Raw genomic sequence first — 28,000 nt, forward strand, 5'->3', positions numbered from 1 at the left:
ACAGCGGGCAGTGATGCGCAGCGGGTACTGATGCACGGTGGCAAATGATTTACACAGGATACGGCTTTCAAGGATGCCCACAGTCCAAATAGGTGCATTTGTTTTTCTGTTAATCTGAGCATCTTTCAGAAGGCGACAGACTCCATCTGTATACAGTTACAGGTTTTACGCAACAAATAAAACACGTGTTGTTTTCGTTTTATTGACACACATGCGTGCGGTACAAACGTGCTATCTGGACTGCCCATAGTGCCCTTGGCTTTCATTTTCCCATCCTCATTCATTCCAGGTAGCCATGCCCGGACTCGGTGGCAGATAATGCCCAGGGCGCTGCGATGGGCCACCACGGCGACGAGAAGGACCGCATCGTGATTAACGTGGGCGGCATCAAGCACCAGACATACCGCGGCACGTTGCGAACGCTGCCCGGGACGCGCCTCTCCTGGCTGGCTGAACCCGACGCCGCCAGTCACTTTGACTATGACGCGGCCGCCAATGAGTTTTTCTTCGATCGGCACCCGGGCGTCTTTGCCCACATTCTTAACTACTACCGCACCGGTAAGCTGCACTGCCCGGCCGACGTGTGCGGACCCCTGTATGAGGAGGAACTCGCCTTCTGGGGCATCGACGAGACCGACGTGGAGCCGTGCTGCTGGATGGCCTACAGACAGCACCGTGAGGCCGAGGAAGCGCTGGTCAGTTTTGGTGGAGCGACTTTGCTAGACAGTGCTGCACACGATGAACCAGAAGGTGAAACTGGCGCACACGAAGCACCTGCTGAAGGGGATGAAGGAGCGGACATGACACGAAGACTGGCGCTGGAAGACTCACCCGAGACACGATCAAGTCGGTGGAGCCGCTGGCAGAGGAAGATGTGGGCTCTCTTCGAGGACCCCTATTCATCCAAATACGCGCGGGTGAGTGCAGAATTAGGCATGTGATTCCCCAGGGTGCCACACACACCTGATATACCTGTCTGATATACAGTACTGGGAATAATAACCCATTGATCTATTAGTGCTCTGCGTTTGTTTATCATCAGGCAGTAAAATAATCATTGATGAACAGTGAGTCATTTTTTCCTCTTCAGAAAATCATTCAATTTGTTGCTCTGTCAGTTCAAGAGCTTCAATTTCAAGTCTAGAAATGACCTTGAAGAAGAACACATTTAATACGTTACAAGTTATATGGGCTATATAAGAAACATATTACAAGCATAACTGCCCACATTACAGTATTAAAATAATGTGCCAATTGGACCCAAACAGGCTATTCGGATCAATGTTATAATGTTTCTTTTGGTACCTTAAGAAAAGATGCTTTCATCCAAAGCTATTAAAAATACATTTAAAAAAAGTATGCTTTTGTACTGACTTAGTAATAATTATTTATTGTTTACAAAAATCATGTACTTCATTATGAACAATAAACCTAATACTGAACATATACCTGTTTTCAAAAACACAAAAACTACAAATGTACATAACAATGGTATTTCCAATAATAATACCTATTATTATTAATATAATTTTTTAGACCATACAACTCTTGTGTTGTCACACATTAATTTAAAATACATTGTTAAAGAAATGACTAGCCAGAGAAAGATGTACACACATGATTAAAAACAAATGTCACAAGCTCAGTAATGTGTTGTCCTAGGTTAATTGAAACATTTGTGCTGAACAACACCCAATTTAAAGCAAATCAATTTACGTTTCACGAATCAACTCCAAAGGTTTGTTTAAAACTTTTATAAAATCTGGAATAAAAGAATTTTGTCCTCCTCCTCTTGACTCCCTGCTGTTCCACACCACTGCGGACCAAACCGAGGCTGGCAATATGATTTAAAATGTATACTGTATACACATTTAGAAAATAAATGCCATCAAAGCACATTTTACAATTTTTAATGACTAGATTTAGAAAGTAAAGATGCTTTAACCTTGTTACAGAAAAATGCAGTTTAATTCAAAGCATTACTACATGTAGCCACACAACTGTCCGACACATCTGTAGAAAATAGAGAAGACACAGTGTGTTATCTTTTCGCACTCTGCTACTGACTGCTGTGCATTACTTTGATCTGCTACATGTTACAACCTCCACCCAAGGAGATACACACATATGAGCTGATCAGAGTGTCTCATTAGCTCTGTGTCCTACCACTGTCCTTACTGATATCCCAGCAGTACTCTCACCACGAAGCCAGTTGAATTCTTAATGTGCTTAAATGGTATCACAGCTTTTGCCATGGTTTTGCCAATAAGGTTAAAAGAGGTCAGGTGAAACAGCTCTATTCTGACCTGAAGGCCTGGCACAGGCAGGACACATAGTGGCAGGTCTACAGACTGGCAAGCTGGCTGTGAAAAAAGAAAACAGTGAGCTGGCAGTGGGAAAAAGCTTTATGTCATATAGTCAAGAAAGCATGGGTGTGAGAGGGAAAAACGCAATCAGAGAAATAGAAAGTGGTGGAAAGAGATGTGTAAAGCTCCTACCGTGAACAAACATCAGCATAAGCTGTTTGCAGCTGCTGTGAGATGATAGTGGTGACACTGGGCTGCTGGAAGAAGATGTTGTATTAGTCAGGCTGTGAGCAGGGCTGTACTGCAACACAGCTGGAAGTCAAGCTGGTGTCTATATCTGCTATGGCTGATAGCTGCAGCTGTTGGTGACAGCACAGAGAACGTTGAACTGCCAAATCTAAAGCAACCATTATTATGATAATGAAGTCTTAGTAAATCTAAAAATGAGATGAAGCTGTGTTTTTAATTAATGCAAGAGACAGAATGAATTGGGGACAGGTCAGGACTGCAGGCAGGCCAGTCTAGTACCCTGTATCCTCTTCTTCCGCAGCCATGCTTTTGTAATGTGTGCAGCATGTGGTTTTGCATTGTCTTGTTGAAAAATGCATAGATGTCACTGGAAAAGATGACGTCTTGAAGCCAGCATATGCTACTCTAAAATCTCAGTGTACCTCTCTGCATTATTGGTGCCATCACAACAATGCCTTAAATGCCCCCACCATGTGTTGCAAGCCTGAAATGCAGGAATGGGTGTATATGAACAAATGTACAGTATATAACAAATGAAATTAAGTTGACCAGACAAAACATGAAATATGTTGGGTTCATACTGTCTGAACAAAAGTCAACAACAAACATAAGTCAAAATAAAGGGAGAGGGACTCAAAATATGGGCACACCTGCATTTTTTAGAGAATGCAGCTTTTCCAGAAAATTGTTGCACTTACTACACAAAAAAGCCTTTGAACTTTCAAGTTGTACTTATCAAGAAACATCTTCTGGCAATATATAAATCACACTAAGAACCAGTTTAAATTAAGGAAAGTAGATCAAAATGTGCATCAAAAGAGAAAAGAATAGCAAAGAATTGTCCAAGGATGTACAAACCAAAATTGTGCAAAAACATGTCAATCTCAAGTCCAAATACAAGTCTGTGTGAAAAGTTCAAATCACATTGACCCAAACATACTTCAAAAAGCACTCAGAAATGGATTAAGTGCTGGAGAGTTCTAAAATGGCCAGCAGTGAAATCCCATGATGTAAATGGCAAGATTTCAAAACAGCAGTTGGGAGAAGATGCCCTTTAAATCTGAGAGGGCTGGCAAAAGAAAAGTGCTCCAAAATTCCAATAAAAAGGTGTAAGAAACATATTTATGGTTACAGCAAGAGGGTGATTTTTGTTGTTCTTTCAATAGGGTGTGCAACCAAATAGTAAGCTGAGAATGCAAATAACTTAGTCTTTTAGGGGTTCTTTGTTGATTTATTTGTGTTTATTATTCCCCCCCCTGCAAAATCAAAATGGTTTTTTTTAATAAGACAAAGCTGTATATTTGTGGGCAGCATGGTGGCAAAGCTAGTAGAGTGTAAACTGTATTACACAGCAACATGTTTTTGATCCTTACCTCTGGTTACAGTTTGTGAAGAGCTGCATGTTTTATAAGTGTACATGTGGGCTCCCTCTGTGCATATTTATATTTATATTTAAAACTATTTATAAAAAAGATTAATGAACCTTCTTATATTCCTGATAACGTGTAATGTTCTTGACTATTTTGGTTTTCCTAAGTGACTATTATATGTAAATGCGAAGCAATAAAATGTTCAGAGTTCTTATGTAAGGACACTGAAATTTAATTTCATCTTACATTTACATTACATTTACATTTTCGGCATTTAGCAGACACTCCAAAGTGACTTAGTGTGACAGAATATTGTCTAAGCAATTGAGGGTTAAATGCCTTGCTCAAGGGCCCAACAGTGGCAACCTGGCAGAGTTGGGGCTTGAATCAGTGACCATTCAATTACTAGTCCTGTACTATAACCACTAGGCTACAACTGCACTTCTCGCATCATATACAGTGTATCACAAAAGTGAGTACACCCCTCACATTTCTGCAAATATTTTATTATATCTTTTCATGGGACAACACTATAGAAATAAAACTTGGATATAAGTTAGAGTAGTCAGTGTACAACTTGTATAGCAGTGTAGATTTACTGTCTTCTGAAAATAACTCAACACACAGCCATTAATGTCTAAATGGCTGACAACATAAGTGAGTACACCCCACAGTGAACATGTCCAAATTGTGCCCAAAGTGTCAATATTTTGTGTGACCACCATTATTATCCAGCACTGCCTTAACCCTCCTGGGCATGGAATTCACCAGAGCTGCACAGGCTGCTACTGGAATCCTCTTCCACTCCTCCATGATGACATCACGGAGCTGGTGGATGTTAGACACCTTGAACTCCTCCACCTTCCACTTGAGGATGCGCCACAGGTGCTCAATTGGGTTTAGTCCATCACCTTTACCTTCAGCTTCCTCAGCAAGGCAGTTGTCATCTTGGAGGTTGTGTTTGGGGTCGTTATCGTGTTGGAAAACTGCCATGAGGCCCAGTTTTCGAAGGGAGGGGATCATGCTCTGTTTCAGAATGTCACAGTACATGTTGGAATTCATGTTTCCCTCAATGAACTGCAGCTCCCCAGTGCCAGCAACACTCATGCAGCCCAAGACCATGATGCTACCACCACCATGCTTGACTGTAGGCAAGATACAGTTGTCTTGGTACTTCTCACCAGGGCGCCGCCACACATGCTGGACACCATCTGAGCCAAACAAGTTTATCTTGGTCTCGTCAGACCACAGGGCATTCCAGTAATCCATGTTCTTGGACTGCTTGTCTTCAGCAAACTGTTTGCGGGCTTTCTTGTGCGTCAGCTTCCTTCTGGGATGACGACCATGCAGACCGAGTTGATGCAGTGTGCAGCGTATGGTCTGAGCACTGACAGGCTGACCTCCCACGTCTTCAACCTCTGCAGCAATGCTGGCAGCACTCATGTGTCTTTTTTTTAAAGCCAACCTCTGGATATGACGCCGAACACGTGGACTCAACTTCTTTGGTCGACCCTGGCGAAGCCTGTTCCGAGTGGAACCTGTCCTGGAAAACCGCTGTATGACCTTGGCCACCATGCTGTAGCTCAGTTTCAGGGTGTTAGCAATCCTCTTATAGCCCAGGCCATCTTTGTGGAGAGCAACAATTCTATTTCTCACATCCTCAGAGAGTTCTTTGCCATGAGGTGCCATGTTGAATATCCAGTGGCCAGTATGAGAGAATTGTACCCAAAACACCAAATTTAACAGCCCTGCTCCCCATTTACACCTGGGACCTTGACACATGACACCAGGGAGGGACAACGACACATTTGGGCACAATTTGGACATGTTCACTGTGGGGTGTACTCACTTATGCTATTGCATTATTATGCTATAATGCTTATGCAGCTATTTAGACATTAATGGCTGTGTGTTGAGTTATTTTCAGAAGACAGTAAATCTACACTGCTATACAAGTTGTACACTGACTACTCTAAGTTATATCCAAGTTTCATGTCTATAGTGTTGTCCCATGAAAAGATATAATGAAATATTTGCAGAAATGTGAGGGGTGTACTCACTTTTGTGATACACTGTATGTATTTTAACCACTTGGATGTTGCTAGATGCTTTGCCTCATCCCTCAGGGTTGTTTTTATATAATAAAAGTACTAAAAGCCCAGTGTGAAAAATAGATAAAAGCTGTATTAACATGGTACATAGCAGTCACATGCAAATTCACTCTTCTTTTCTACATTTCTGGGTTTGCTGATTATTTAGGGAGCCCTTCAGCACCTTGTGAAGAACATACTGCATAAATCTGTGTTCTAGTTCTGTCTCAGGTCTTTTCTCAGCATGAAAGATTTGGACTGGGTGTGTTTTCCTGTGTCAATTCAATTGTGTGCTGTTATTTTTAGTCTCTCTCTATCATGCTGTAGATCTTAATTACATTACCACTTGACAACTCAATTACTTGCTGCAATCACCATTGGCATATCTCTTTATCTGTACTTAAAGTTTCGAAGTCTCAGAGGGACACGTCCAATGGGGTTTAAGACACATTTTGACCATCAGTAAATCAGGGATAAAGAATAGGACTCAAAGGGCTTATCAAAGCTTCTGTAGTGGCTTTTACTGTCCTGATTTAACTTGATTGTCAATCAGGTCTTCTAGGCTTTACTAATAAGATTTTTTTTATCCAAATAACAGTTGCAAAAAACCGTAAAGCCTCCTTTCTGAGTTTCTAAATGAATTACCTGAATTGTAATTCAATCTTAATCCAGGTCACCAAAATGGATAAATACATTCTGTTTACATTAATAACACTCAACTAGTTATAGTTTTTGGTCTCACTGATCTATAATCTATCATGTGGACTCAAAGAAGTATGTGGAATAACCAAAATTCTTTATTACAGTTGTACAATGTAATTTGATAACATGGTCATGTCACGATATAATGAAACAGCATAACAGCGCATGAAAGCAACATTCGATTAGATTAGATTAGATTAGATTCAACTTTATTGTCATTACACATGTACAAGTACAAGGCAACGAAATGCAGTTTAGCATCTAACCAGAAGTGCAATAAGCAGAAAGTGCATTATATACAGTATTTATGATATACATTACTTACAGTGGGTAAATAGCAGTGGTATGAACAGGATCTATAAATTATACTATAAACAAGATATGTAGCTAAAAACAATATACATATTAAGGTGCAGATTAATATTAAGGTGCTATGCAGGTTAAAGTGATTAAGGTGCTATGGACACGATCAAGGAATGAGTACGTAAAAACATGGTAAACAGATGTATACAGTATACAGCTGAGTTATTGCTCAGTGTTTCTGGGTGGTGCCAGACCCACTGCAACCCTGTCCATGATGAAGTGTAATGTTTATTTTTAAATGGATTAGCCTACAATTGATTGGCAACCGTTCAAGGGTGTATTTCTGCCATGCATCCTTTGTGCCTGGGTGGCACCTGACACATAGTGACCCAGACCAGGTTTATCATGATATTTTACTGTTTTGTAGTAAGGGCTGCTTATTGCAATTGTACTGCTTCACCAAACAGTTACACAGAATGTTATTGGTCTGATGACATCTACAGTTAAAGCAGTATATTTCCCCTTTTCCTTTACCTATAATCTATTAAACCTCACATAGGTTAAAAAACATACAACTGTATAGCCACAAACCAAGATTAGTGGGGGAAAAAAAGAATAGCATAAACCTGCATACATTTACAGATGGAGATGCAGATTTATAGACACATGCTGTCATGGCAACATATTTTCCCGGAAAGTCCTTGGTCCATGATTCCAATGTTTACACTAATCAACTTCATTGTATTTTGTAAAGATAAACACTTTTGGACCTTTTGCTGATAACAGTCCGGATGGTCCCATCTTTGGCATGGAGAACTCTACATCTTTGTTTTTAAAAACAAGCTAAAACATGGACTCATCTGACCACAGCACACATTTCCACTGTCTTTTGGTCCATCTAAGATGAGCTTAGGCCCAAAGAACTCTGTGGCATTTCAGCATAGAACTGATGTTTAACTTTTTCTTTGTTTAATAGAGTTTCAGGTTGCATTTCTTGACGCAGCAGCAGACTGTGTTATGTGACATGGATTTTCTGAGGTACTCTTAAGCATTTGTAGCTATGATGGCATTCTAATTCTAACACAATCTAATTCTGAAACTCAGAAAGCCATAAAGTGTATTAAAGAAACTAGAGAGCTACTTACATTAACTCACAGTGCCCTCTTCTCTCTGCACAACTGCAATCTTAATATAGACGTGACCAATATTTATTTATTTTTTGCTAAGAATTTCAAAGGTGGCCTATAATAAACATTTAAATATTTAACCTAGTAATCCTGAATACGTTTTTGCTATCTAAAAATGAATTAACTTTAATTAAAGGTTGGATTTTTGTCAATCATTTTTTGATCTATTTCACCCAAAGGTAAATTGGGGTTGTGCAGTGGTCTGTTCCACTAGTCCATCATTGCTGAGATCCAGGTTCGAATTTCAGTGGTACTATCTGCCGACCAGCTATGTCCGAGTGGGGGAGGGATGGACGATTTGTGCCCTGTCCAGCGTATTACTGCCTTCTCCTTTATATCCCTTTTTACTCATCTTTATCAGTTGTGCCAATAATTGTTGAGGGCACCGTATGTATGATACATAAAAAACATACAGTAAAAATAACAAAGAACCCTAACTTAATACAGTTTTTATGACAAAGTAGTGAAAGAAAAAGTAAGTTGCAGCAATAATTTGAATTCCAACACTGCAATACTGAAAACTTGTAGCTGTATATTTTGTTTTGTTTTAAACGTTAACATGATTTTGCTAAGAAATACAGCATAGTGCGTGCTTTGTAAACTGTGTGCTTTGTTAATTCATGTTTATAGAGGGCAGACACAGTGAAACTACAGTAGGATGTGTTGAAATGTGTTAATGATAATACCCTGCCCCAGGAGAGGATCAGGTTATTGTGCTATGCTGTCACTATACAGCACAGTGTCTTTTAGCTTATCTGGAATCTGAAATGTACACGCAACCACAGACATTGTTTTCTGATGTTTGCTTTTCTGTGATTCTGTGTTCAGTATGAGTTTGCATTTTTGGACACTCACTGCTGTTTTAATGTCTGTTTAAAAATTCTAAATGTTTACAACATTAAATGAGTTTGTACTATATCATCAGTCTATTATAATCAACTCTACTCAGCCAATTAAAAATAAAGCCAAATAGGAGGCTAGGGTGCTATTACTTTAAACCTTAATCACAGGTCAAATTTTATAGTTTAGTATTGGCATGTTTTCAATAATTTGCATTTAGTGGTTAAGTAAAGGGTGTTTCCATCATAATAAGTGATACAGGTGTACAGTATGTTTGCTGTTATTATTGTTCTAATATAAGGCTTTTACTTTACTATACTATATTTTATGTGGTACACTAAACTGTTAAGGCCAGTGTGAGGGCTGGTTAGATTGCCTGTGTAGAATCTAGCTGTATGTGTTCAGAGAATGGTTGATTGAACTGTGGGCCTGAGATCTGGCTTGCCCAGACTCGCTTCCTCAGTAATTATCTTTCCACATGTCACTCATTAGCCTGCCTAGATGGAGTGTGTATGGGTTTGTATGTGTGTATATGTGTGTGTGTGTGTCACTGTGTCTGTGTGTGCCTGCATATGGCGATAGGGTAAACAACAATCTGCACTAACAGTAAAACCAGTCAAAGATCAATAAGACATCAAATGATAACATCAATAAGACATCAAATGATTTACTGCACATCAGATCCCTTATGTTTGTTCATTTTAAACAGGTTTATTCAGTTCTTCAGTCAACTTGATGAGTAGATTTATTTTCTGAGATAATTTGTTCCTGTGTTTAGCATAAACCGAAACAGCACATGAAAAAGGAATATGAAGTGACTATATCACAGTAATAAACTGCACATGTTCCATCAAATGTATTGTTCAATAAAATAATAAGTAAAGTAAAAAGCATACTGACCGATTTCATGGCACTTCATACTTTAAAATGCCCTAAAAGCATAACCACAAAATAAGCACATTTAACCCAGTGTACACAAAATCTGTACATTGCTATTTTATAAGCTATTCGTTTTCAAAAATATCCATAGAGAAAGCAAACATTCCTTCACAAACTATTCAGGACTTGTGAGAGCATTTAGAGTATAATTTAAGTGATTTTAGAGTAAAATAGTTGCCTCTTATTACATTCTTGAAAATGACATTGTAATAGATTTCTGTTATTTTTCTGAATGTAAGGGTCCACCTGCCGTATAGAGCAGCAGGAGCATTAATGCTCATTAAGCATTTATTTGCTTCAGTCGTGTGGAGCTTTAAATCCGACCTTGTCAGACATCTTGCCGCTGGCTCATTGTGTTGTGTAGGGCGTGGGTAGTCACCTGTGCATTCTGCAAGGCTGGTAGCCAGGGCTGATCTATGTTCAGCTCTCTTTTCTGCCAACTCTTATGATGTCATTCTTTTAAATTCGACGAAAAAGTTGATGACTTTTCATCTTTGTAGTGGGTGCCGCATATGTCTTTTTTTGGCGCAGGTAGCATAGGTGCTGGAAGGGCAGTCTGCCTTTGTTCTTTGTTTATCCGCCGGCGTTTTTATAGAGTTCTCTGAAGAGAGCCTAAATTGTCATTGCTGGTGGATTGAGTAGCTGATATAGGTTGAGACTTAGCTTTTGTACTTTTTTTTTCATCTGTTCATTCCAGCCTTTATTAGTAGCTATGAACTTCACTGACATTATGGATGCCCCTGTAAAGCAAGCACATACAGTAGCTATCTGCCTTTTCTGACATTTTCTGTTGCCAGCGTAGGCTTATGTCCCTGTGTGGCGAACATCCTGGACAATACATAGAGAGTGATATCCCCTACTCCTACTACGGTGGTTGACTATGTGTTCTTTTGCCTCTCTTTTTTGGTAACATTGGTAAAATATCTAATAGAGTAAATAGATTTAATAGCATTTTTTCAGTATTTTTGTATGTTTTATTGATTTTTAGGTTTATCTTTTAAGAGCATTCATTAAAATAAAACATTGAACAACTGCAGCTTTTTTATTCACCTCATATCACCCAAAACAGTGTTTGCTTGTCACTAGTGGCCATTCTCAAATTTATCTTTAGTCTCTTCATGCTTCATGCAGTAGCAGAATCAAATTAAATGTTATCTTTCATTTACAATTCTACCGTTTAAATTGGTCTTTAAAATGACTCATCAGTGGGATGTCCAGACCACAGCCCAAGCTGCTTGCAGGTATTGTACTGTTTTTTGTTAAAGTGCAAATTAAACTTACCTTGGATAAAGACTGTTTTAAACACATACTGATCTATTAAAATAAGTCATTCTTCATTATTTATACAGATATCTGATATGAATCAAAGGATGAGGATGTTTTACAGTGGGGAAAAATTAAATTATTGTGTAAGACACACTCCATCTAGGACGCGTTCAGTAATTTACAGTATCAAAGCAGAGCATTATGGCCACACCTAAAGAGGTCACTGCTGTGGCTCTTCACGGCAGAGAGCACAGAGAGCTATCAGATGGTACCCCAGACAAGGATGATCAAATATTTGATGTTTCACACTGATGATAAATTTGATTATGAAGCAAGATTAGATAAAGTGCCATCACTAAGTGCTTCTGAGACCATACTTTAGATGTAACTGGCTCTTTAGTGTTGATCTATTATTTAATAACCATTGAAAACCAACACGGATGCCAGAAATTTGTCATAATTTAACAAACAGTCTAATCTCTAATGGGTTTAAAAATCATAAATATCTCTATTTCTGCTGGTCATGATTAAGAAAGTTTTTACTAACATTGTTTTAATGTCTGGGACAAGGCAGTCTGGTTTTACCAGAAACACACTTGACAGGGTGCCAATCCTCTGCATGACTTTCCCCTCTTTTGTGTGGTTACTTAACTGTAAGGTAACCTTTAATTCTGTTTATATACTTTTAGAGAAGTGTGTTGTAGGGATATGTTTACCAGTGGCAGTAAGACAGTCAGTCATATTAGCCAAAGATCAAAATGTATCCTGAGCCAATGAGATCTACTTGTTGAAATTATCTCATAGTATATGTTTTGACAATATATGTCATGCCTTTAAATTTAATACAATATACATTAGGATTGGGACACATACAACCCATGAATACAACTAACATTCTCCTGGTGTTCGCTAAACCCGAACTACATCAAACCATCAGACTGCCAGATAGAGAAGCATGATTAGTCACTCCACAGAACATGTTTTCACTACTCCAGAGTTCAAAAGTGGTGCGCTTTACACCATTCCATCTGATACTTTGTGCTTAGTCATGAAAACCCATGCAATAAATCTACCAGCACATTATTGAATCAGCAGAGTGTTGGCAACTTTTATGCACTATGCAAATCAACACTTTTCGGTGTCAGCATGAAAAACAATTAAATTATAAAGTGCAGACAATTAACCAATAAAATGTCATAATGATGACATGCCTGCTAACCACCCATCCCAATAAACAGTCTGGCTTTGTCCACAACCTTAACATTGCTACACTAAATAGTACATGAAATTATAACACCACCATAAGTCTTTTTACTGTCTTTACACTATGATGAAGATAGTCTCTGCTGGACTTCAACCACGCCTATTGCTAATGGATTTATAAAATCAATTCTAAAACATCAATTACATGCTTACAGCTTATACTTTGCATACTCTGTTTCATGATTTTGCTTTGTAAGAACCAAGTCTGTTCTAGAAAAATCTATGATTCCTGCACTTGTGTCTTGCCTCTGCCTTACAGTCACAATGTTGGAAAGCTTGAAACATGTAGAATCACCTATAAACAAAAAAAGCATTACTTTACAGGCAAAATCCAGATTCATTTACACAAATGCTTGCTGATACACACTGCACTTTACATAAGCCAGGATTATTCATAACAGCTGATTAAAGTAGTAAAGTGAAGTAAGATATTTCTGACATTCTATTTTCATGATTTGGGAGAGGGTTCACATTTGTTTGTGGTCTGCAACACTGCACAACTTCAGTGGAAACCATTTAGGAAATGCATTGCAATGTTTTTCTCCTGGGTGGCACAGTGGCTTAGCAGGTAGCACTGTCACCTCACAGCAAGAAGGTCCTGTATTCGATTCCCAGGTGGAGCAGTTTGGGTCCTTTCTGTGTGGAGTTTGCATGTTCTTCCCATGTCTGCATGGGTTTCCTCCAGGAGCTCCAGTTTCCTTCCATAGTCTAAACACATGCAGTCAGGTTTATTGGAGATACCAAAATTGTCCTAGATGTGAATGTGTGTGTGTGTGTGTGTTTGCCCTGTGATGGAATGGTGACTTGTCCAGGGTGTTTCCTATCTTTTACCCAGTGAATTGTACTCACTGCGACCCTGAATAGAATGAAGCAGTGATAGAACAGACAATGAATGAATTAATGTTATTGTCTTTTAATCTGTTTTCAAATGGGATCCTTTGAGATATCCATAGCTTAGCTGCACACTTACAGTGTTTGTAAAAGCTTTATTTAACCTGAATGTTTATCACCATAAAAGTGTGGTGACTTTTAGCGTTTAGCAGACTCTTTTATCCAAAGCGACTTACAATTGTGAGCAACTGAGGGTTAAGGGCCTTGCTCAAGGGCCCAACAGTGGAAATCTGGCAGAAATGGGGCTTGAACCTGATCACTAGTTCTGTACTCTAATCACTGAGCTAGCACTGTTTCCTATAGAGATGCTTACTTATTTTTACATCTACACTGATCAGCCATAACATTAAAACCACCTCCTTGTTTCTATACTCACTTTCTATTTTATCAGCTCCACTTACCATATAGAAGCACTTTGTAGTTCTACAATTACTGACTGTAGTCCATCTATTTCTCTACATACTTTTTTAACCTGCTTTCACCCTGTTCTTCAATGGTCAGGACCCCACAGGACCACTACAGAGTAGGTATTATTTGGGTGGTGGATCATTCTCAGCACTGCAGTGACACTGACATGGTGGTGGTGTGTTAGTGTGTGTTGTGCTAGTATTAGCAGATCAGACACAGCAGCGCTGATGGAGTTTTTAAATACCGTGTCCACTCACTGTCCACTCTATTAGACACTCCTACCTAGTTGGTTCACCTTGTAGATGTAAAGTCAGAGACGATCGCTCATCTATTGCTGCTATTTGAGTTGGTCATCTTCTTGACCAGGGGTATTCAACTAAAATTTAAAGAGGTCCAGTTAGAGAAAATTTCTTGAAGCAAAGGTCCGGAATGTTTAACTATATATATACTGTATATATATATACGTATATATATATACAGTGTATCACAAAAGTGAGTACACCCCTCACATTTCTGCAAATATTTCATTATATCTTTTCATGGGACAACACTATAGACATGAAACTTGGATATAACTTAGAGTAGTCAGTGTACAACTTGTATAGCAGTGTAGATTTACTGTCTTCTGAAAATAACTCAACACACAGCCATTAATGTCTAAATGGCTGGCAACATAAGTGAGTACACCCCACAGTGAACATGTCCAAATTGTGCCCAAATGTGTCGTTGTCCCTCCCTGGTGTCATGTGTCAAGGTCCCAGGTGTAAATGGGGAGCAGGGCTGTTAAATTTGGTGTTTTGGGTACAATTCTCTCATACTGGCCACTGGATATTCAACATGGCACCTCATGGCAAAGAACTCTCTGAGGATGTGAGAAATAGAATTGTTGCTCTCCACAAAGATGGCCTGGGCTATAAGAAGATTGCTAACACCCTGAAACTGAGCTACAGCATGGTGGCCAAGGTCATACAGCGGTTTTCCAGGACAGGTTCCACTCGGAACAGGCTTCGCCAGGCTGCATGAGTGTTGCTGGCACTGGGGAGCTGCAGTTCATTGAGGGAATTCCAACATGTACTGTGACATTCTGAAACAGAGCATGATCCCCTCCCTTCGAAAACTGGGCCTCATGGCAGTTTTCCAACACGATAACGACCCCAAACACAACCTCCAAGATGACAACTGCCTTGCTGCGAAAGCTGAAGGTAAAGGTAATGGACTAAACCCAATTGAGCACCTGTGGCGCATCCTCAAGTGGAAGGTGGAGGAGTTCAAGGTGTCTAACATCCACCAGCTCCGTGATGTCATCATGGAGGAGTGGAAGAGGATTCCAGTAGCAACCTGTGCAGCTCTGGTGAACTCCATGCCCAGGAGGGTTAAGGCAGTGCTGGATAATAATGGTGGTCACACAAAATATTGACACTTTGGGCACAATTTGGACATGTTCGCTGTGGGGTGTACTCACTTATGTTGCCAGCCATTTAGACATTAATGGCTGTGTGTTGAGTTATTTTCAGAAGACAGTAAATCTACACTGCTATACAAGTTGTACACTGACTACTCTAAGTTATATCCAAGTTTCATGTCTATAGTGTTGTCCCATGAAAAGATATAATAAAATATTTGCAGAAATGTGAGGGGTGTACTCACTTTTGTGATACACTGTATATATATATATATTGATATTGCTATTTACATTTTCAGCAGACGCTTTTATCCAAAGCGACTTACACAATGAGCAACTGAGGGTTAAGGGCCTTGCTCAGGGACCCAACAGTGGCAACTTGGTGGTGGTGGGGCTTGATATTTATTATATATAAGTAGCCTAGTAGTTGTATCAACATCTGCATGTAATCAATAACTGACAAATCAGATGTCTGTTTGTTTATTAGGATTTTAACGTCATGTTTTACACTTTGGTTACATTCATGACAGGAACGGTAGTTACTGATTACACAAGACTCATCAGGTCACAAGTTTATATCGAACACAGTCATGGACAATTCAGTGTCTCCAATTCACCTCACTTGCACGTCTTTGTATTGTGGGAGGAAACCGGAGCTCCCGGAGTAAAGCCACACAGACACGGGGAGAACATGCAAACTCCACACAGAGAGGACCCGGACTGCCCCACCTTATCAAACCTTTCTCTTATCAAATTAAGAAAAAATAAAAATAAATTGTGCTCCAGTGGGAAGTAAGGACAGAAATGAGTCTCTCCATCACGGATTAAATGCTGTATTTTCGCTGTACACGTTTCTTTTTTGGAGAGCGCTATTTGTCTCCTGTCTCACTCGTCTTTTTCTCAACTTTCTCCGGCACAGTCGTCTGTATCTCTCCCTTCGTTTTTTGTACGTTTGCTATCTTTCTTTTTCTTTCCACCGTCTTTTCACATGTAACTCGCCTCTAACTCTCTCATCTGTCTGCACTGTATAGTCGCAGTGTTTACCGGCTGGAATGCACAGACTTGATTGGCTGAGTGGTGTCACGTGATTGGTCTGTGCGTTTTCTCATCCGCTAAACCGCTACCGTAAAGACTACAAAAGCTGCGCCGGTTAAAATAGAAGCGCTCCGCTAGGTTTCAAATCATAACTTTCTGTTTTGGCTGTAGGTCCGGGTCCGTATGGGACAGCTTCTGGGTTCGGACCCGGACCGCAGTCCGCCTGTTAGTGACCTCTGTTCTAGACCTTCATCAGTGGTCAGAGGACGCTGCCCACGGGGCGCTGTTGGCTGTATATATTTTTGTTTAGTGGACTATTCTCAGTCCAGCAGTGACAGTGAGGTGTTTAAAAACTCCATCAGTCTTACCCACTCATACCAGCACAACACACACTAACACACCACCACCATGTCACTGTCACTGCAAAGCACTACAAAGTGCTTCTATATGGTAAGTGGAACTGATAAAATGGACAGTGAGTATAAAAACAAGGCGGTGGTCATAATGTTATGCCTAATCGGTGTATGTCATTTAAACGTTTTTTTTTTATCCAAAGCAACCTACAATTATGACTGAATACAATGCAACCAATGGAGGTTTAAGAGCCTTGCTCAGGGGCCCAACAGTGGCAACTTGGTGGTGGTAATTACTATTCCAGTACCTTAACGGCTAGGCTACCGTTGTTCTATTTTTATTCATCTGGTGCTGCTTTGTCCTCCCCTTTTAATTCATTCTTTGCTATTTTTATTTATCATCCTAAAATCATCCTCCACTTTCTAGTTCAACAGCCCTGCCCTCTCTATTTCCTCCAGCTTTTACATATTCTATGATCTGCATTCCTTTGAGTGCTTTTTTTTCCCAGTAGATTGCTCCATTGCTTTTGTAAGAATCCTATCCTCTTTCTTGTCCTTCAGAATGTGTCCTTCATTTCCCCCTCTTCATTCTTCCTGCTTCTGCTCTCCATTTCTTTCCCCTTTTAAAATTTAATGCTCTTCTCGCTGTTCCATTTCACTGCCTTCTCTGGGAGTAATGCAGTGCAGTGCTGCCTTCACACAGCTACACAAACCTGTCTAAGTCCAATGCAGGCTTACCATTTAAGTACACAGAGGAGTTACTGGTTCTGATGATAGATAAAGGGACGTATTTATCTTTTTATTTATTTGTGATGGCCAAAAAGGCAAATGATGTATTTTCTTTTACAAGTACTGTACTGTGTGACCTAAATATAAATTGCCTGTGGAGACAGAGACTGTGAGATGCAGTAAGCAGTGGATAGAGCTGCACACTAAACAGTGGATGGTCTTTGGAAGAACTGCTAGATAAATATTTTCAGGGTAATGAAATTTTTAAAAGCTCCATTAAAGTTAATGTATAATTAAATCAATAGCTAATGTTTGCTGTTTGTTGCTTATTAAAACCTCATGAAATTGACCCAGTGTACATTGTAACTTGTGTCTATTAACCTAGAGTAAACTAAAGTGGAAGTGCCAGATAAAGCATTATTTATTATTCATTGTAGGTACAATGCAGGCCAGAGCAATTTGTTCTCAGTCCTCATAAACCAGCTTGCTTCTGGTCAGCTGTCGACCAACTTCCTTTTCATCCTCAATGGAAAACCAATCTCATCCATCTTCTCCCTCTCATGTTCCAGGGTAAGAGGGGTCAAAGCCTCGCAGGGCTCATCAACCATCCTCCAGAACGATTCCACCTGCTTTCACTGACCTTGCCATCGGCAGACTTCAGTCTGTCCCCAATGAGGTGGGATTACAGTTAAAATTAGCACAGATAGGTGATGAGGAGAAAGGCTGGAACCACTCTGCCATTCTTTCCGTCCTTGTGTTCAAGCAGTGACCTTGAGCTTTAGCAGTGCAAGGAGAAGGGCTTAAGTAACATGCTCCTGTTGAACCGGCAATATTGTGTGTAGCAGCAACACTATCCTTCTAAACTCCTTTAAATTTTGCTGAAGCATCTGTTTAGGGACAGTTTGTACTGCTACCATGTTGTATTTGGCACTTTCACTCTATTGTCCTTCACACCTCTGGGAAAAAGAGTGCATTTATGCTAAATGTCTATTTGTCCAATGTTGTGTCTTGTGGGAATTTGTGCCCATTCAGTCAAAAGATGATTTGCATTCTTTTGTGCAGGACAATTAGTTTCAAGTGTGTTTACTGGGGTTGAGGTGGGGGTGAGGTAAATTGCACATTTTTATTTTTATAATTAAATGTATACACATCCTATCAATTAGTGTTGCTGAAATAATCATTAGAAAGGGTGTCCACATTCTTCTACATAATGTATGTACACATTACACAAAATAAGGCTTTATTAAGTTTTTAGAAGGTAAACCCCCCACAAATAGTTCATACGCCCATCACAACAAGAAGCTAAACTAAGTTTTACGTAAACACATACAGCACACATTGTTTATGCATTCTGCTGGTTGAAAAGAGTTTGTACTAGTGTGCATATCCACTCTGGCTGCTGGCATGAGGTTTAAAGAAGTCCAAGAGCTATTTTGACATTCATTAACATTAAAAATAAATGATATGACTTTTGGAAACCAAATCATGGTTAAATCCTTAATTATGAATGTAGGCTATTTTAAGGAACACTGCAACTCAGACTCATGCTAAAAGGCATCAGGATTTGTGTGTCGTTATGGACGCCCCACTGAAATGCAGGTCTCTACTTTAACAACCTATCTGCTAATTTGCTACTCTTGACAAATGTGATACTGATTTATATGGACTGATTTCATCCAGCAATAATCCACAATGTCACTGTTGGTTAGCAAGTAAACTGTAAAGCTGTAGGTTTCACTCCTTATAATTATCTTTTGCATTTACATAAAAATTAAAGCTTTTGATTGTTAAAAAATAAAGCAATCTTAAAATATAACTTTGGAGATCCTTAAAGAGATCCTTAAAAAATCCTAAAATAATCTGAAAGGTGATTAAAAACATTGATAATTATTACTGTAGAATATGTAGGTGTAGAATGTAGTAGGTAGGTAATGGCATCCATTGTTGTGCTCTATTGTGTTTTAAAAAGAAATTTGTATTATCACAACTTTGTTTTCACAATGCAGAATTTAGATTGATAATTATAAATAAATCTAATATAGTACATAATATAATATAATATAATATAATAATATCTGTCTGAATTTATTTAACTTAACACAACTGTTCCACACACTTTAAGTCTTATAATAACTGGCTAGTTATTGAACATCAGCAATCTTTCTAATATTATTATACATCATTAATTTGTTTTTGAATAATTTTGTAGTTCGTTTATATTGTATTTAGTGGAACGTATTGGCAGCCTGTATTGATTTTGGTAAAAACCTGACATAACATTACACTACTGCTTGCTTAAAATCTGAGAAAACAGAAAATTGGTGAGCACACGATGGTAAACTGTGGGAGTAAATGACAAATCGGTAAGTATAGTTTCATGGATACAGATTTTCATAATGTAGGTCTGTAACTTAATGCACTTGGTTGTATTTTGCACGTAGTTGTACATAATATAACTGGATGTCTTTGTTCTTGTCCTGATAATTATCTTTCTCTTTTTTACACAGTGGGTGGCATTTGCATCTTTGTTCTTCATTCTGGTGTCCATCACTACATTTTGTCTGGAGACTCATGAAGCCTTCAACCCTATAGTTAACCATACTGAGATTGAAATTGTGGATAATGAAACCCTGGTGCATTTTTACCTCAAGACTGAGACCATGGTACAGCTTACCTACATAGAAGGAGTATGTGTCATCTGGTTCACCTTTGAGTTCTTAATACGAATAACCTTCTGTCCTGACAAAATCAAATTCATTAAAAATGCCCTCAACATTATTGATTTTGTGGCCATTTTACCCTTCTACTTGGAAGTGGGTCTTAGTGGCCTGTCCTCTAAAGCTGCAAAAGATGTCCTAGGGTTCCTGCGTGTTGTCCGCTTCGTCCGGATTCTGCGTATCTTTAAGCTGACACGGCACTTTGTGGGTCTGCGGGTACTGGGGCACACACTGCGAGCCAGCACCAACGAATTCATCCTTCTAATCATCTTCCTTGCTCTTGGAGTTCTTATCTTTGCCACCATGATTTACTATGCGGAACGTATTGGAGCCAACCCTAATGATCCCCGTGCAAGCGATCACACACATTTTAAGAACATTCCCATTGGTTTTTGGTGGGCTGTGGTCACGATGACAACACTTGGCTATGGTGACATGTATCCTTCTACAACATCAGGTATGTTGGTTGGGGCACTTTGTGCTCTGTCTGGTGTGCTGACCATTGCCATGCCTGTGCCTGTGATTGTCAACAACTTTGGCATGTATTACTCTTTGGCAATGGCTAAACAGAAACTTCCTAAAAAAAAGAACAAGCATATCCCACGAGCACCTCAGCTGGGGTCCCCCAACTACTGTAAGTCGGTCATTAACTCGCCAAGACCCAGCACACACAGTGATTCCTGTCCACTGGCCCAGGAAGAAGTCTCTGAGATAAGATACCAAGGTAGGACATTCAAAAGAAATGGGTGATTTTATTAACAGTTTCTGTTATCATCAATTCTGTAATCATTACAATTACAATTAATTACAATTTGAATAACAATTAAAAAACAATAAATGTTGAAATGCTTACATTCCATTATAACAATATCACAATCATTGTGAATTAAAATGTCTACTAACGGCGCTCAGGTGGCACAGCGGTAAAACACGCTAGCACACCAGAGCTGACATTTCGAACTCGTTGGTTCGAAACTCAGCTTTGCCATCCAGCAGGCTGAGCGCCTACATGAACAACGATTGGCTGTTGTTCATACAGGATGGGAGCCGGATACGGACCTCATAACTGAGGCAATTACGACCTCTGCTGGCAGATTGATAGTGCCTGCACAGAGACGAGGAATAATGCATTGATCAGGGTGTGTCCACATATGAACTCGCCTCGTGAGTTGAAAAGATGCTGTCGGCTACTGCACACATGTCGGAGGGGGCGTGTGTCAGTCTCGCTGTCCTCAATCAGGGCGGCATCAGTAGAGAGAAAGCATAATGCAATTGGGTGACTGGATGCGCTAAAAAGTTGGGAGAAAAATTTGAGAAAATGCATAAACAAAAAATATATAAACAAACAAAAAGAAATGTCTACTAACTTGTCATATGCTTAAGGTTAATACACAGATAATTAACTAGGTGGGAGTGAAATCACAGTAGGGTACAGTGTCATTTATCTGAAGAAAATGTAGAATCAATCATAGATATGGTATTTACATGAAACTGGTAAGCTTAGCATACATCATTAAGAATAAATAAATACAGCCAATACAACCAATTAAAATGTTCAATATGAGCAAAACAGCTTGAATGTATTTTTTTTATTGCTGAATATATGGTTAATGTAGAAACTTATTGATCTGAGCATGGTAAAATCTTAATATGACACCAAAATCTATAAAGAAATTTCCTTAACTGGATGCACTTGATATTTAAATGATTGTTTTTAGTGTTTTCAATGACTAATCTAATTGTATTTTACATATAAATATAAAAAAAACCAGAATGTGACACCTGCAACACACTACAAATAGTTGGAAGAGTGCTAAAATAAAACTAAGATTATACAAGTAAGTTATACAAGTATTCTGGAAGGTTCCACAATTGAGCAAAAATTTAGTATAAAAGGATCATCCACGGGCAGCACTGTGGCTCGGTGGGTAGCACTGTCGCTTCACAGCAAGAAGGTCCTGGGTTTGATCCCCAGGTAGGGTGGTCCGGGTCCTTTCTGTGTGGAGTTTGCATGTTCTCCCCGTGTCTGTGTGGGTTTCCACGGTTTCCTCCCACAGTCCAAAAACATGCAGTCAGGTTAATTGGAGACACTGAATTGCCCTATAGGTGAATGGGTGTGTATGTGTGTCTGCCCTGGACTGGCGCCCCATCCAGGGTGTTACTGTGTGCCTTGCGCCCATTGAAAAGCTGGGATAGGCTCCAGCACCCCCCCTGCAATCCTATGTGGGTTCTCTGGAGCTAAAGTCATCTGAGAAGGACCAAAAGATTGTGGAAATATGTTCTGTGATCAGACGAGTGTATGTTTGAGCTTGTTTTTGGGCCAAACAGACATCAGATTCTATATGCTTATAATAGTAATAATAATAATAATAATAATAGGTTGCATTTATATAGCACAGACTTGTAATGAATTCCATAGCTTGGGTACCATAATGGTGAATGATCTGCCACCAACAGACAAAAGCTTTTTTGAATGTGTTGCAGGCATCAATTTCTAACTGTGTTTATATTTAACAAATAGAATTGAAGTTATCATTGAAAACACTAAAAACTGATTATTTTCTTTTTGTCTGTTAAATAAAGGTTCAAGTGAATGAACAAATTGCAGATTTCAGTTTTTATTGCATTTTAAGAAAGTGTCCCAACTTTTCTAAAAACAGGGTTTGAAAGTTACAGTCCAACATACACCATATACAATTTACTGAAGATAAATGTAATGATTTAGCAAGGTACAATTGTAAACATACACCTTGTAGTTGTGTTAATGTAGCCTGTACACTGTAATGGAGATACTGGCATTACATGTGGTAACCCTTCACTGTCTGTAATGTCTGTCCTTGTTTGTACCTTTAGATTTTAAGGTGAATGGGGAGGCATCCAAAGCTGCCCTGGCCAATGAGGACTGTCCACATATTGACCAAGCTGTGTCACCGGAGGAGGTTTTCAGCCCTGTGGACCGTGAGAGACCCTGCTTCCTACTAACTTCAGCAGAACGGGGCAATCACCTAGGGGCGAGAGTCCGGAAGGGTATGTAACCGGTCACTGTTAATCAACATTAGATTAGCAGGTGCATGCCAGGTGTTTAATGTAAAATTAAACAGCTGTCTGTCAGGGTGGTTTTTACACTGCAGGGAGACCAATAAGCAGGTTCTTTACCATTGCAGTCAGGGATTCCGCCCTGTAGAACCTTGCTTAGGGTTGTCAATATCAGATTTACTAAAAATAACACATCCTATCGGTCCTATTTATGGTTTTAATAAATGTAAGTGTCACTCTTACAATTTAGGGTTATGACTTACTTAAACCCAAGGGTTAACGTTTCAAATAATTGACCCTAGTTTAACCTAAATACACCATATGGACAAAAGTATTGGGACAAGCCTTCTAATTACAGAATTCACATGTTTCAGCCACAACAGTTGCTAACTGTAAAAATCAATTATATAAAGGAAAATATATGCTTCCAACTTTGCAGCAACAGTTTAGGGAAGGCTGTTTCCTGTTTCCACATGACTGTGTCCCTGTACACAAAGCAAAGTCTATAAAGACAAAGAAACTCCAGCAGCCTGCACAGAGCTCTGACCTCAGCCCCACTGAACAGTTCTGAATTGAACTGGAGCATCGGTTGAGGCTTTCTTGGCCAACATCCAAGCCATACAAATGCTCTTTTTACTCAATGGGCACAAATAGACATATATCAAAGTTGTGTGAAAAGCCTTTCCAGAAAAGTGGCTGTTTTATAGTGGAAAAGATCACATAGAGGTCACTCTATTTTAATACTATTTAATAGCATTATTGAAATTGGATGTCCAACAAGCTGTGAGGTGTCCAAATACTTTTGGCTATATAGTGTAAGTAGACATGCCAGGGTGGTCATGTGGTGCAGTGGCCTAATGCCTTATTTCACCACTGTGGAGTGATCATACTCTGAGATTCTTACAAGTGCTGGTGACCTGGTCAAGCATCCAACAAACACATCTGGCCATGTCTAAAGTAAGGAAGATCCCCAGAACTGGTGGAGGCGCCAGTGTAAGTAGTTTGGGAACCCGCCACTGGCTGGTGAAAAGAAGTTTCTGCCAACTGTACATGTACAAGGAACCTTGCAAGTCAGCAGCTCTACTCAACCAGAACAGGGGTGGCCCAAGTGGCAGTGGAACTACAATAGGAAATTAGAAATGACTAGATTAGGGGGAGAGGGTTGGAAAATAAAACTAAAAAAGACACGCAAATCACCAATGTTATGCCACTAAGGGAAGTTCCTGCTTGATAAATAGTCATGCATGCAGATTCACTAACGCAGGTGATATTGATGACAGTGACCCTGAGAATTCCAGCATGGTTATATAAAGCATGTGGTCACATGATAAGAACTCAGCCAGCCAGAGACTCCTAGACACATTTGTTTTAATGTTAATACATTTTGATCATCCAGACATACTGGATCATGTGTTTTATTAGTGTGAACAGATCTTTGTCCTAAAACATCGTGTAAGATAAGGTAGAGCTCATAAGATACTACACTACCCAAAATCCCACACTGAAGATCCCATAATTAGGGATGTAGCTGGTACCATGAAACTGAACAGTGACTTTGTTCATTTTTCAAAATACCTCAATTCTACTGTACAAGGTTCATTTAGTTATAAAGCAGTTTATAGTCACATTATATAAACACACTACTTACTAATTGTATAGTGGTTACATAAAGCTCTTTGTTGTAGGGAAACTAGTTCAACATGATGGTATTTGAAGTCTTTATGTCAAAGAATATAATAGAAATATAACTGGAAAAATGTCTGTCTTTTACCCAAGATTGTTTGGCACCACTGTATAGGTTGTTAAATAGCTCATAATCTGTACTAGTGTAACAGAGCAGGTCACACCTCCGAGTCTCACACCTGCTAAAATGAAAAAAAAAGGTATTTCACCAAGGTTGAAAAATACGTTGGCTAAATGAAAAAGGAATAATTACAAAAAATCATTGTGGCAAAAAAATGTAAACAAAGTTACTAGTGTAAAGTAATTAGTGATAAATCCGAGTGTCACTGTTAGGCATTGGTAGGGGTTTTATTATATATTAAACTATTACTATTAAATACTTTAATACTATTACTATTACTATTACTATTAAACTTAACTATTGTTAGTTTATTTTCTTTGATTAGACTCTTTGATTTTCTTTGATTAGACTCTTACTGTCAATACATAAACATAACCATAACCATCAGCCTACACACAAAACTTTGTAAAAGGTTAGAAATGTACTAATATTTCATACTTCATACTTATTGTAACTGGTTAATGATGTTTCACTAAGCTCTCTGGCTGTGTTCTTTGGTGTTTTAAACCTGTGTTGTACTGGTTAGCACTGTGATACCACCCTGTGCATGCAGTAGACAGATGCATAAACCGCATGGGAATTGTTACAGTTGACTTGGTGAATGGTCACTGTCAACTGCTTCACCATGAGCATAACTACATGGCAGGGTTTACACACTAAAGCATCTCACAGATGTGCACATACAGTCACACATGTCTGGCGTTTGCAACTGCGCTGTGGTATACTGAAAGCCCTTTCTCTCTTTAAATGAAGGTTACGAAAAGCCATGGAGCCATAGCAGCATGTCCGGAGGCGTGGCCTCAGTGTCGGCCCTCCCCTGCAGCCCGCCCTGTCTCATGCAGCAGGCCCACTCCCCCATCCCATCCATCCTGTAGCATGGACAAGCAAACTAACCAATCAGAGGCCTCGCTCTGCAGCGCTGCGCTGAGACGCCTGCCCACACTGTGTACCATCCGTCTCTCATCAACCTTCAATTCTTCAGTCCTTCCCTACTTTTGTTTTCATCCTGACCCTTTTGGGTTACTTCTACTTTTAAACATCAACTCACATTGTGTTACTTTCATACTTTTCTCATGTCTGTTAAAGTCCCATTTCATCATGTCTTATCTCCTGTCCAGTTTTTAGTCTACACATTTCTCTCTAATACCTAGCACTCTTTCTCCAACCCTCTCTCATTTCAGTGTTCCTAAAGGGTTTGTGTACTTTTGGTTACTTAGAAGTCTTTCCCTAAGTGTTAGGGAAAAATAACTGGTTATTTTGTTTATGTATTTTTTTTTACAAGAAACTAGAAACAAGAATTCAGATCATTTTATGCTAAACACAGAACAATCATTTGCACTTATTTGCCACTTAATTAGGAATGTGTGTACTTCTGCTTATTTGTGTAATTATACAATCAGCCAGTCAATTGGAAGCAGTGCAGTGGATGAAATTACTGTGGTGAGCAAGAAGCATCTCAGGGAATGCACAACATTGTAAATTTAAAGGTGGGTGGGCTACAGCAGCGGAATAACTCAAGGAGTTCTACTCTTGTCTGCCAAGAAGTGGAATCTTGGAGTACATTGAGTTTACAGTTAATCTAGACAGTTTAGGATTGGAAAAATGTTGCCTGGTTTAATAAATCTGGGTTTCTGCTGCAACACACAGATGACAGGATTAGAATTTGAGGTATACGGCATGAATCCATGAACCCCTCGTGTCAATAGTTCAGGCTAATAGTGGTAGGTTAAAGGTGGTGGTGTTTTTTCCGGACACACATTGGGCCTGTTAATACATTCAACCATTGTTTGAATGCCACTATCTATGTACACCGACCAGGCATAACATTATGACCACTGACAGGTGAAGTGAATCATAATATTATTGGTCATAATATTATGCCTGATCGGTGTATAATGTATAACTTTCTTAATGATAATGCACCATGTTACAAAGCACAAATCACAATAAATTTAAGCTTTTCTGAAATCACAAATGATTCTACCCAGTATCTGTAGACATCCTAATAAAGTGGCTAGTGAGTGTACATTGATTCTTCAATGTAACGTTGTGGGTGGGTCTACACCAATTCTTGCTTTTCGCTGGTCAAACCTCACTATTTACTACTTATCCTTATACCGCTTGTGAGAATAAAGTAAGGTCACACTGTTTTACTTACAGGCTATTCACTTTGGCCCAGTAAAAATATGTCAGTATTGCAATGTAGGAAAACATTTATCTACGGAAGGTAGCACATGGGTATGGATTTTGCTATTTGCAAAGTAGGAGTGAGGTTAGTTTTCACTAAGTTTAAAGATAGCAAAAGAAAACAAGTTAGTTGCATTACCTGATAATTCAGATTAAAAATCAGATGTACAGCTCCAATCTGAATTAGTTTCTGGGTTCTGATAACAGGCTGATGACTAAACCTGCCAAAGAAGTTACAGTTATCAAGATAACAAGAAACTCAACAACATCCAACAATACAGTATGAACAGACAGCATCAGTGCTGGTTTATTTATTCTGTAATCTAACTGTACATCTTTGATAAAGTTACAAGTATGTGACAAATTTGAAGAAAACCTTAAAATGAGTAAAGGTAATGTGTTAGACAAGTAACAAGAACATGTAAGGCATTCAGCTTAACAGTTTAGGCCTGAATACTTGACCTTTACAGAGGTTGGGTGGTTCAGGCATGCTATGCTTGACATTTTGCTTGTTTGTTTGGGTTTGTACCTCATCTACAGGGCTCAAATGGTCACTTTGATAAGTATGGAATTAACGTAAATCCTATGTTATTAACTAAGATTGTGTTTGACTGAGGCAGTCTTTTTTATAAGTTCTTTAAGGTATAGAGTTTTAAAGATTTTAAAAGGGCTGCTCCGACAGCTAATTATGGCCCAGCACTTTCTTATATATTTTCTTTTGATTTGTCACATGTTTATGTCATGTGATCAAGAACTTTGAAAAGGTAAACAGTAGGGTAAAATAGCCTGATCTATGAGTTTAACAATGACCATATCTGGGAAAAAAACTAAATAGGAGTGTTTTGATCAATTATAAAGTAGTAATGGCTCGTCCACAACTGAACTGCGCTGTGTGATCTGAATTTTTTTTTAATTTTCTTTTT

General features: G+C 39.1%; 1 protein-coding gene across 1 annotated transcript; it reads left to right on the plus strand.

Annotated features, from left to right (window-relative positions):
• Positions 1-335: 335 nt before the first annotated feature.
• Positions 336-25,916, plus strand: kcnc1b (potassium voltage-gated channel, Shaw-related subfamily, member 1b). Its single transcript, XM_063003388.1, has 4 exons — positions 336-917; positions 19,841-20,774; positions 22,904-23,077; positions 25,644-25,916. Exons 1-4 carry the CDS (start codon positions 336-338, stop codon positions 25,763-25,765), a joined length of 1,812 nt encoding a protein of 603 aa, XP_062859458.1. The 3' UTR covers positions 25,766-25,916.
• Positions 25,917-28,000: the final 2,084 nt, after the last annotated feature.

This window comes from Trichomycterus rosablanca, chromosome 1, assembly GCF_030014385.1.
Source record: "Trichomycterus rosablanca isolate fTriRos1 chromosome 1, fTriRos1.hap1, whole genome shotgun sequence".
In the NCBI taxonomy this organism is placed as follows: domain Eukaryota; kingdom Metazoa; phylum Chordata; class Actinopteri; order Siluriformes; family Trichomycteridae; genus Trichomycterus; species Trichomycterus rosablanca.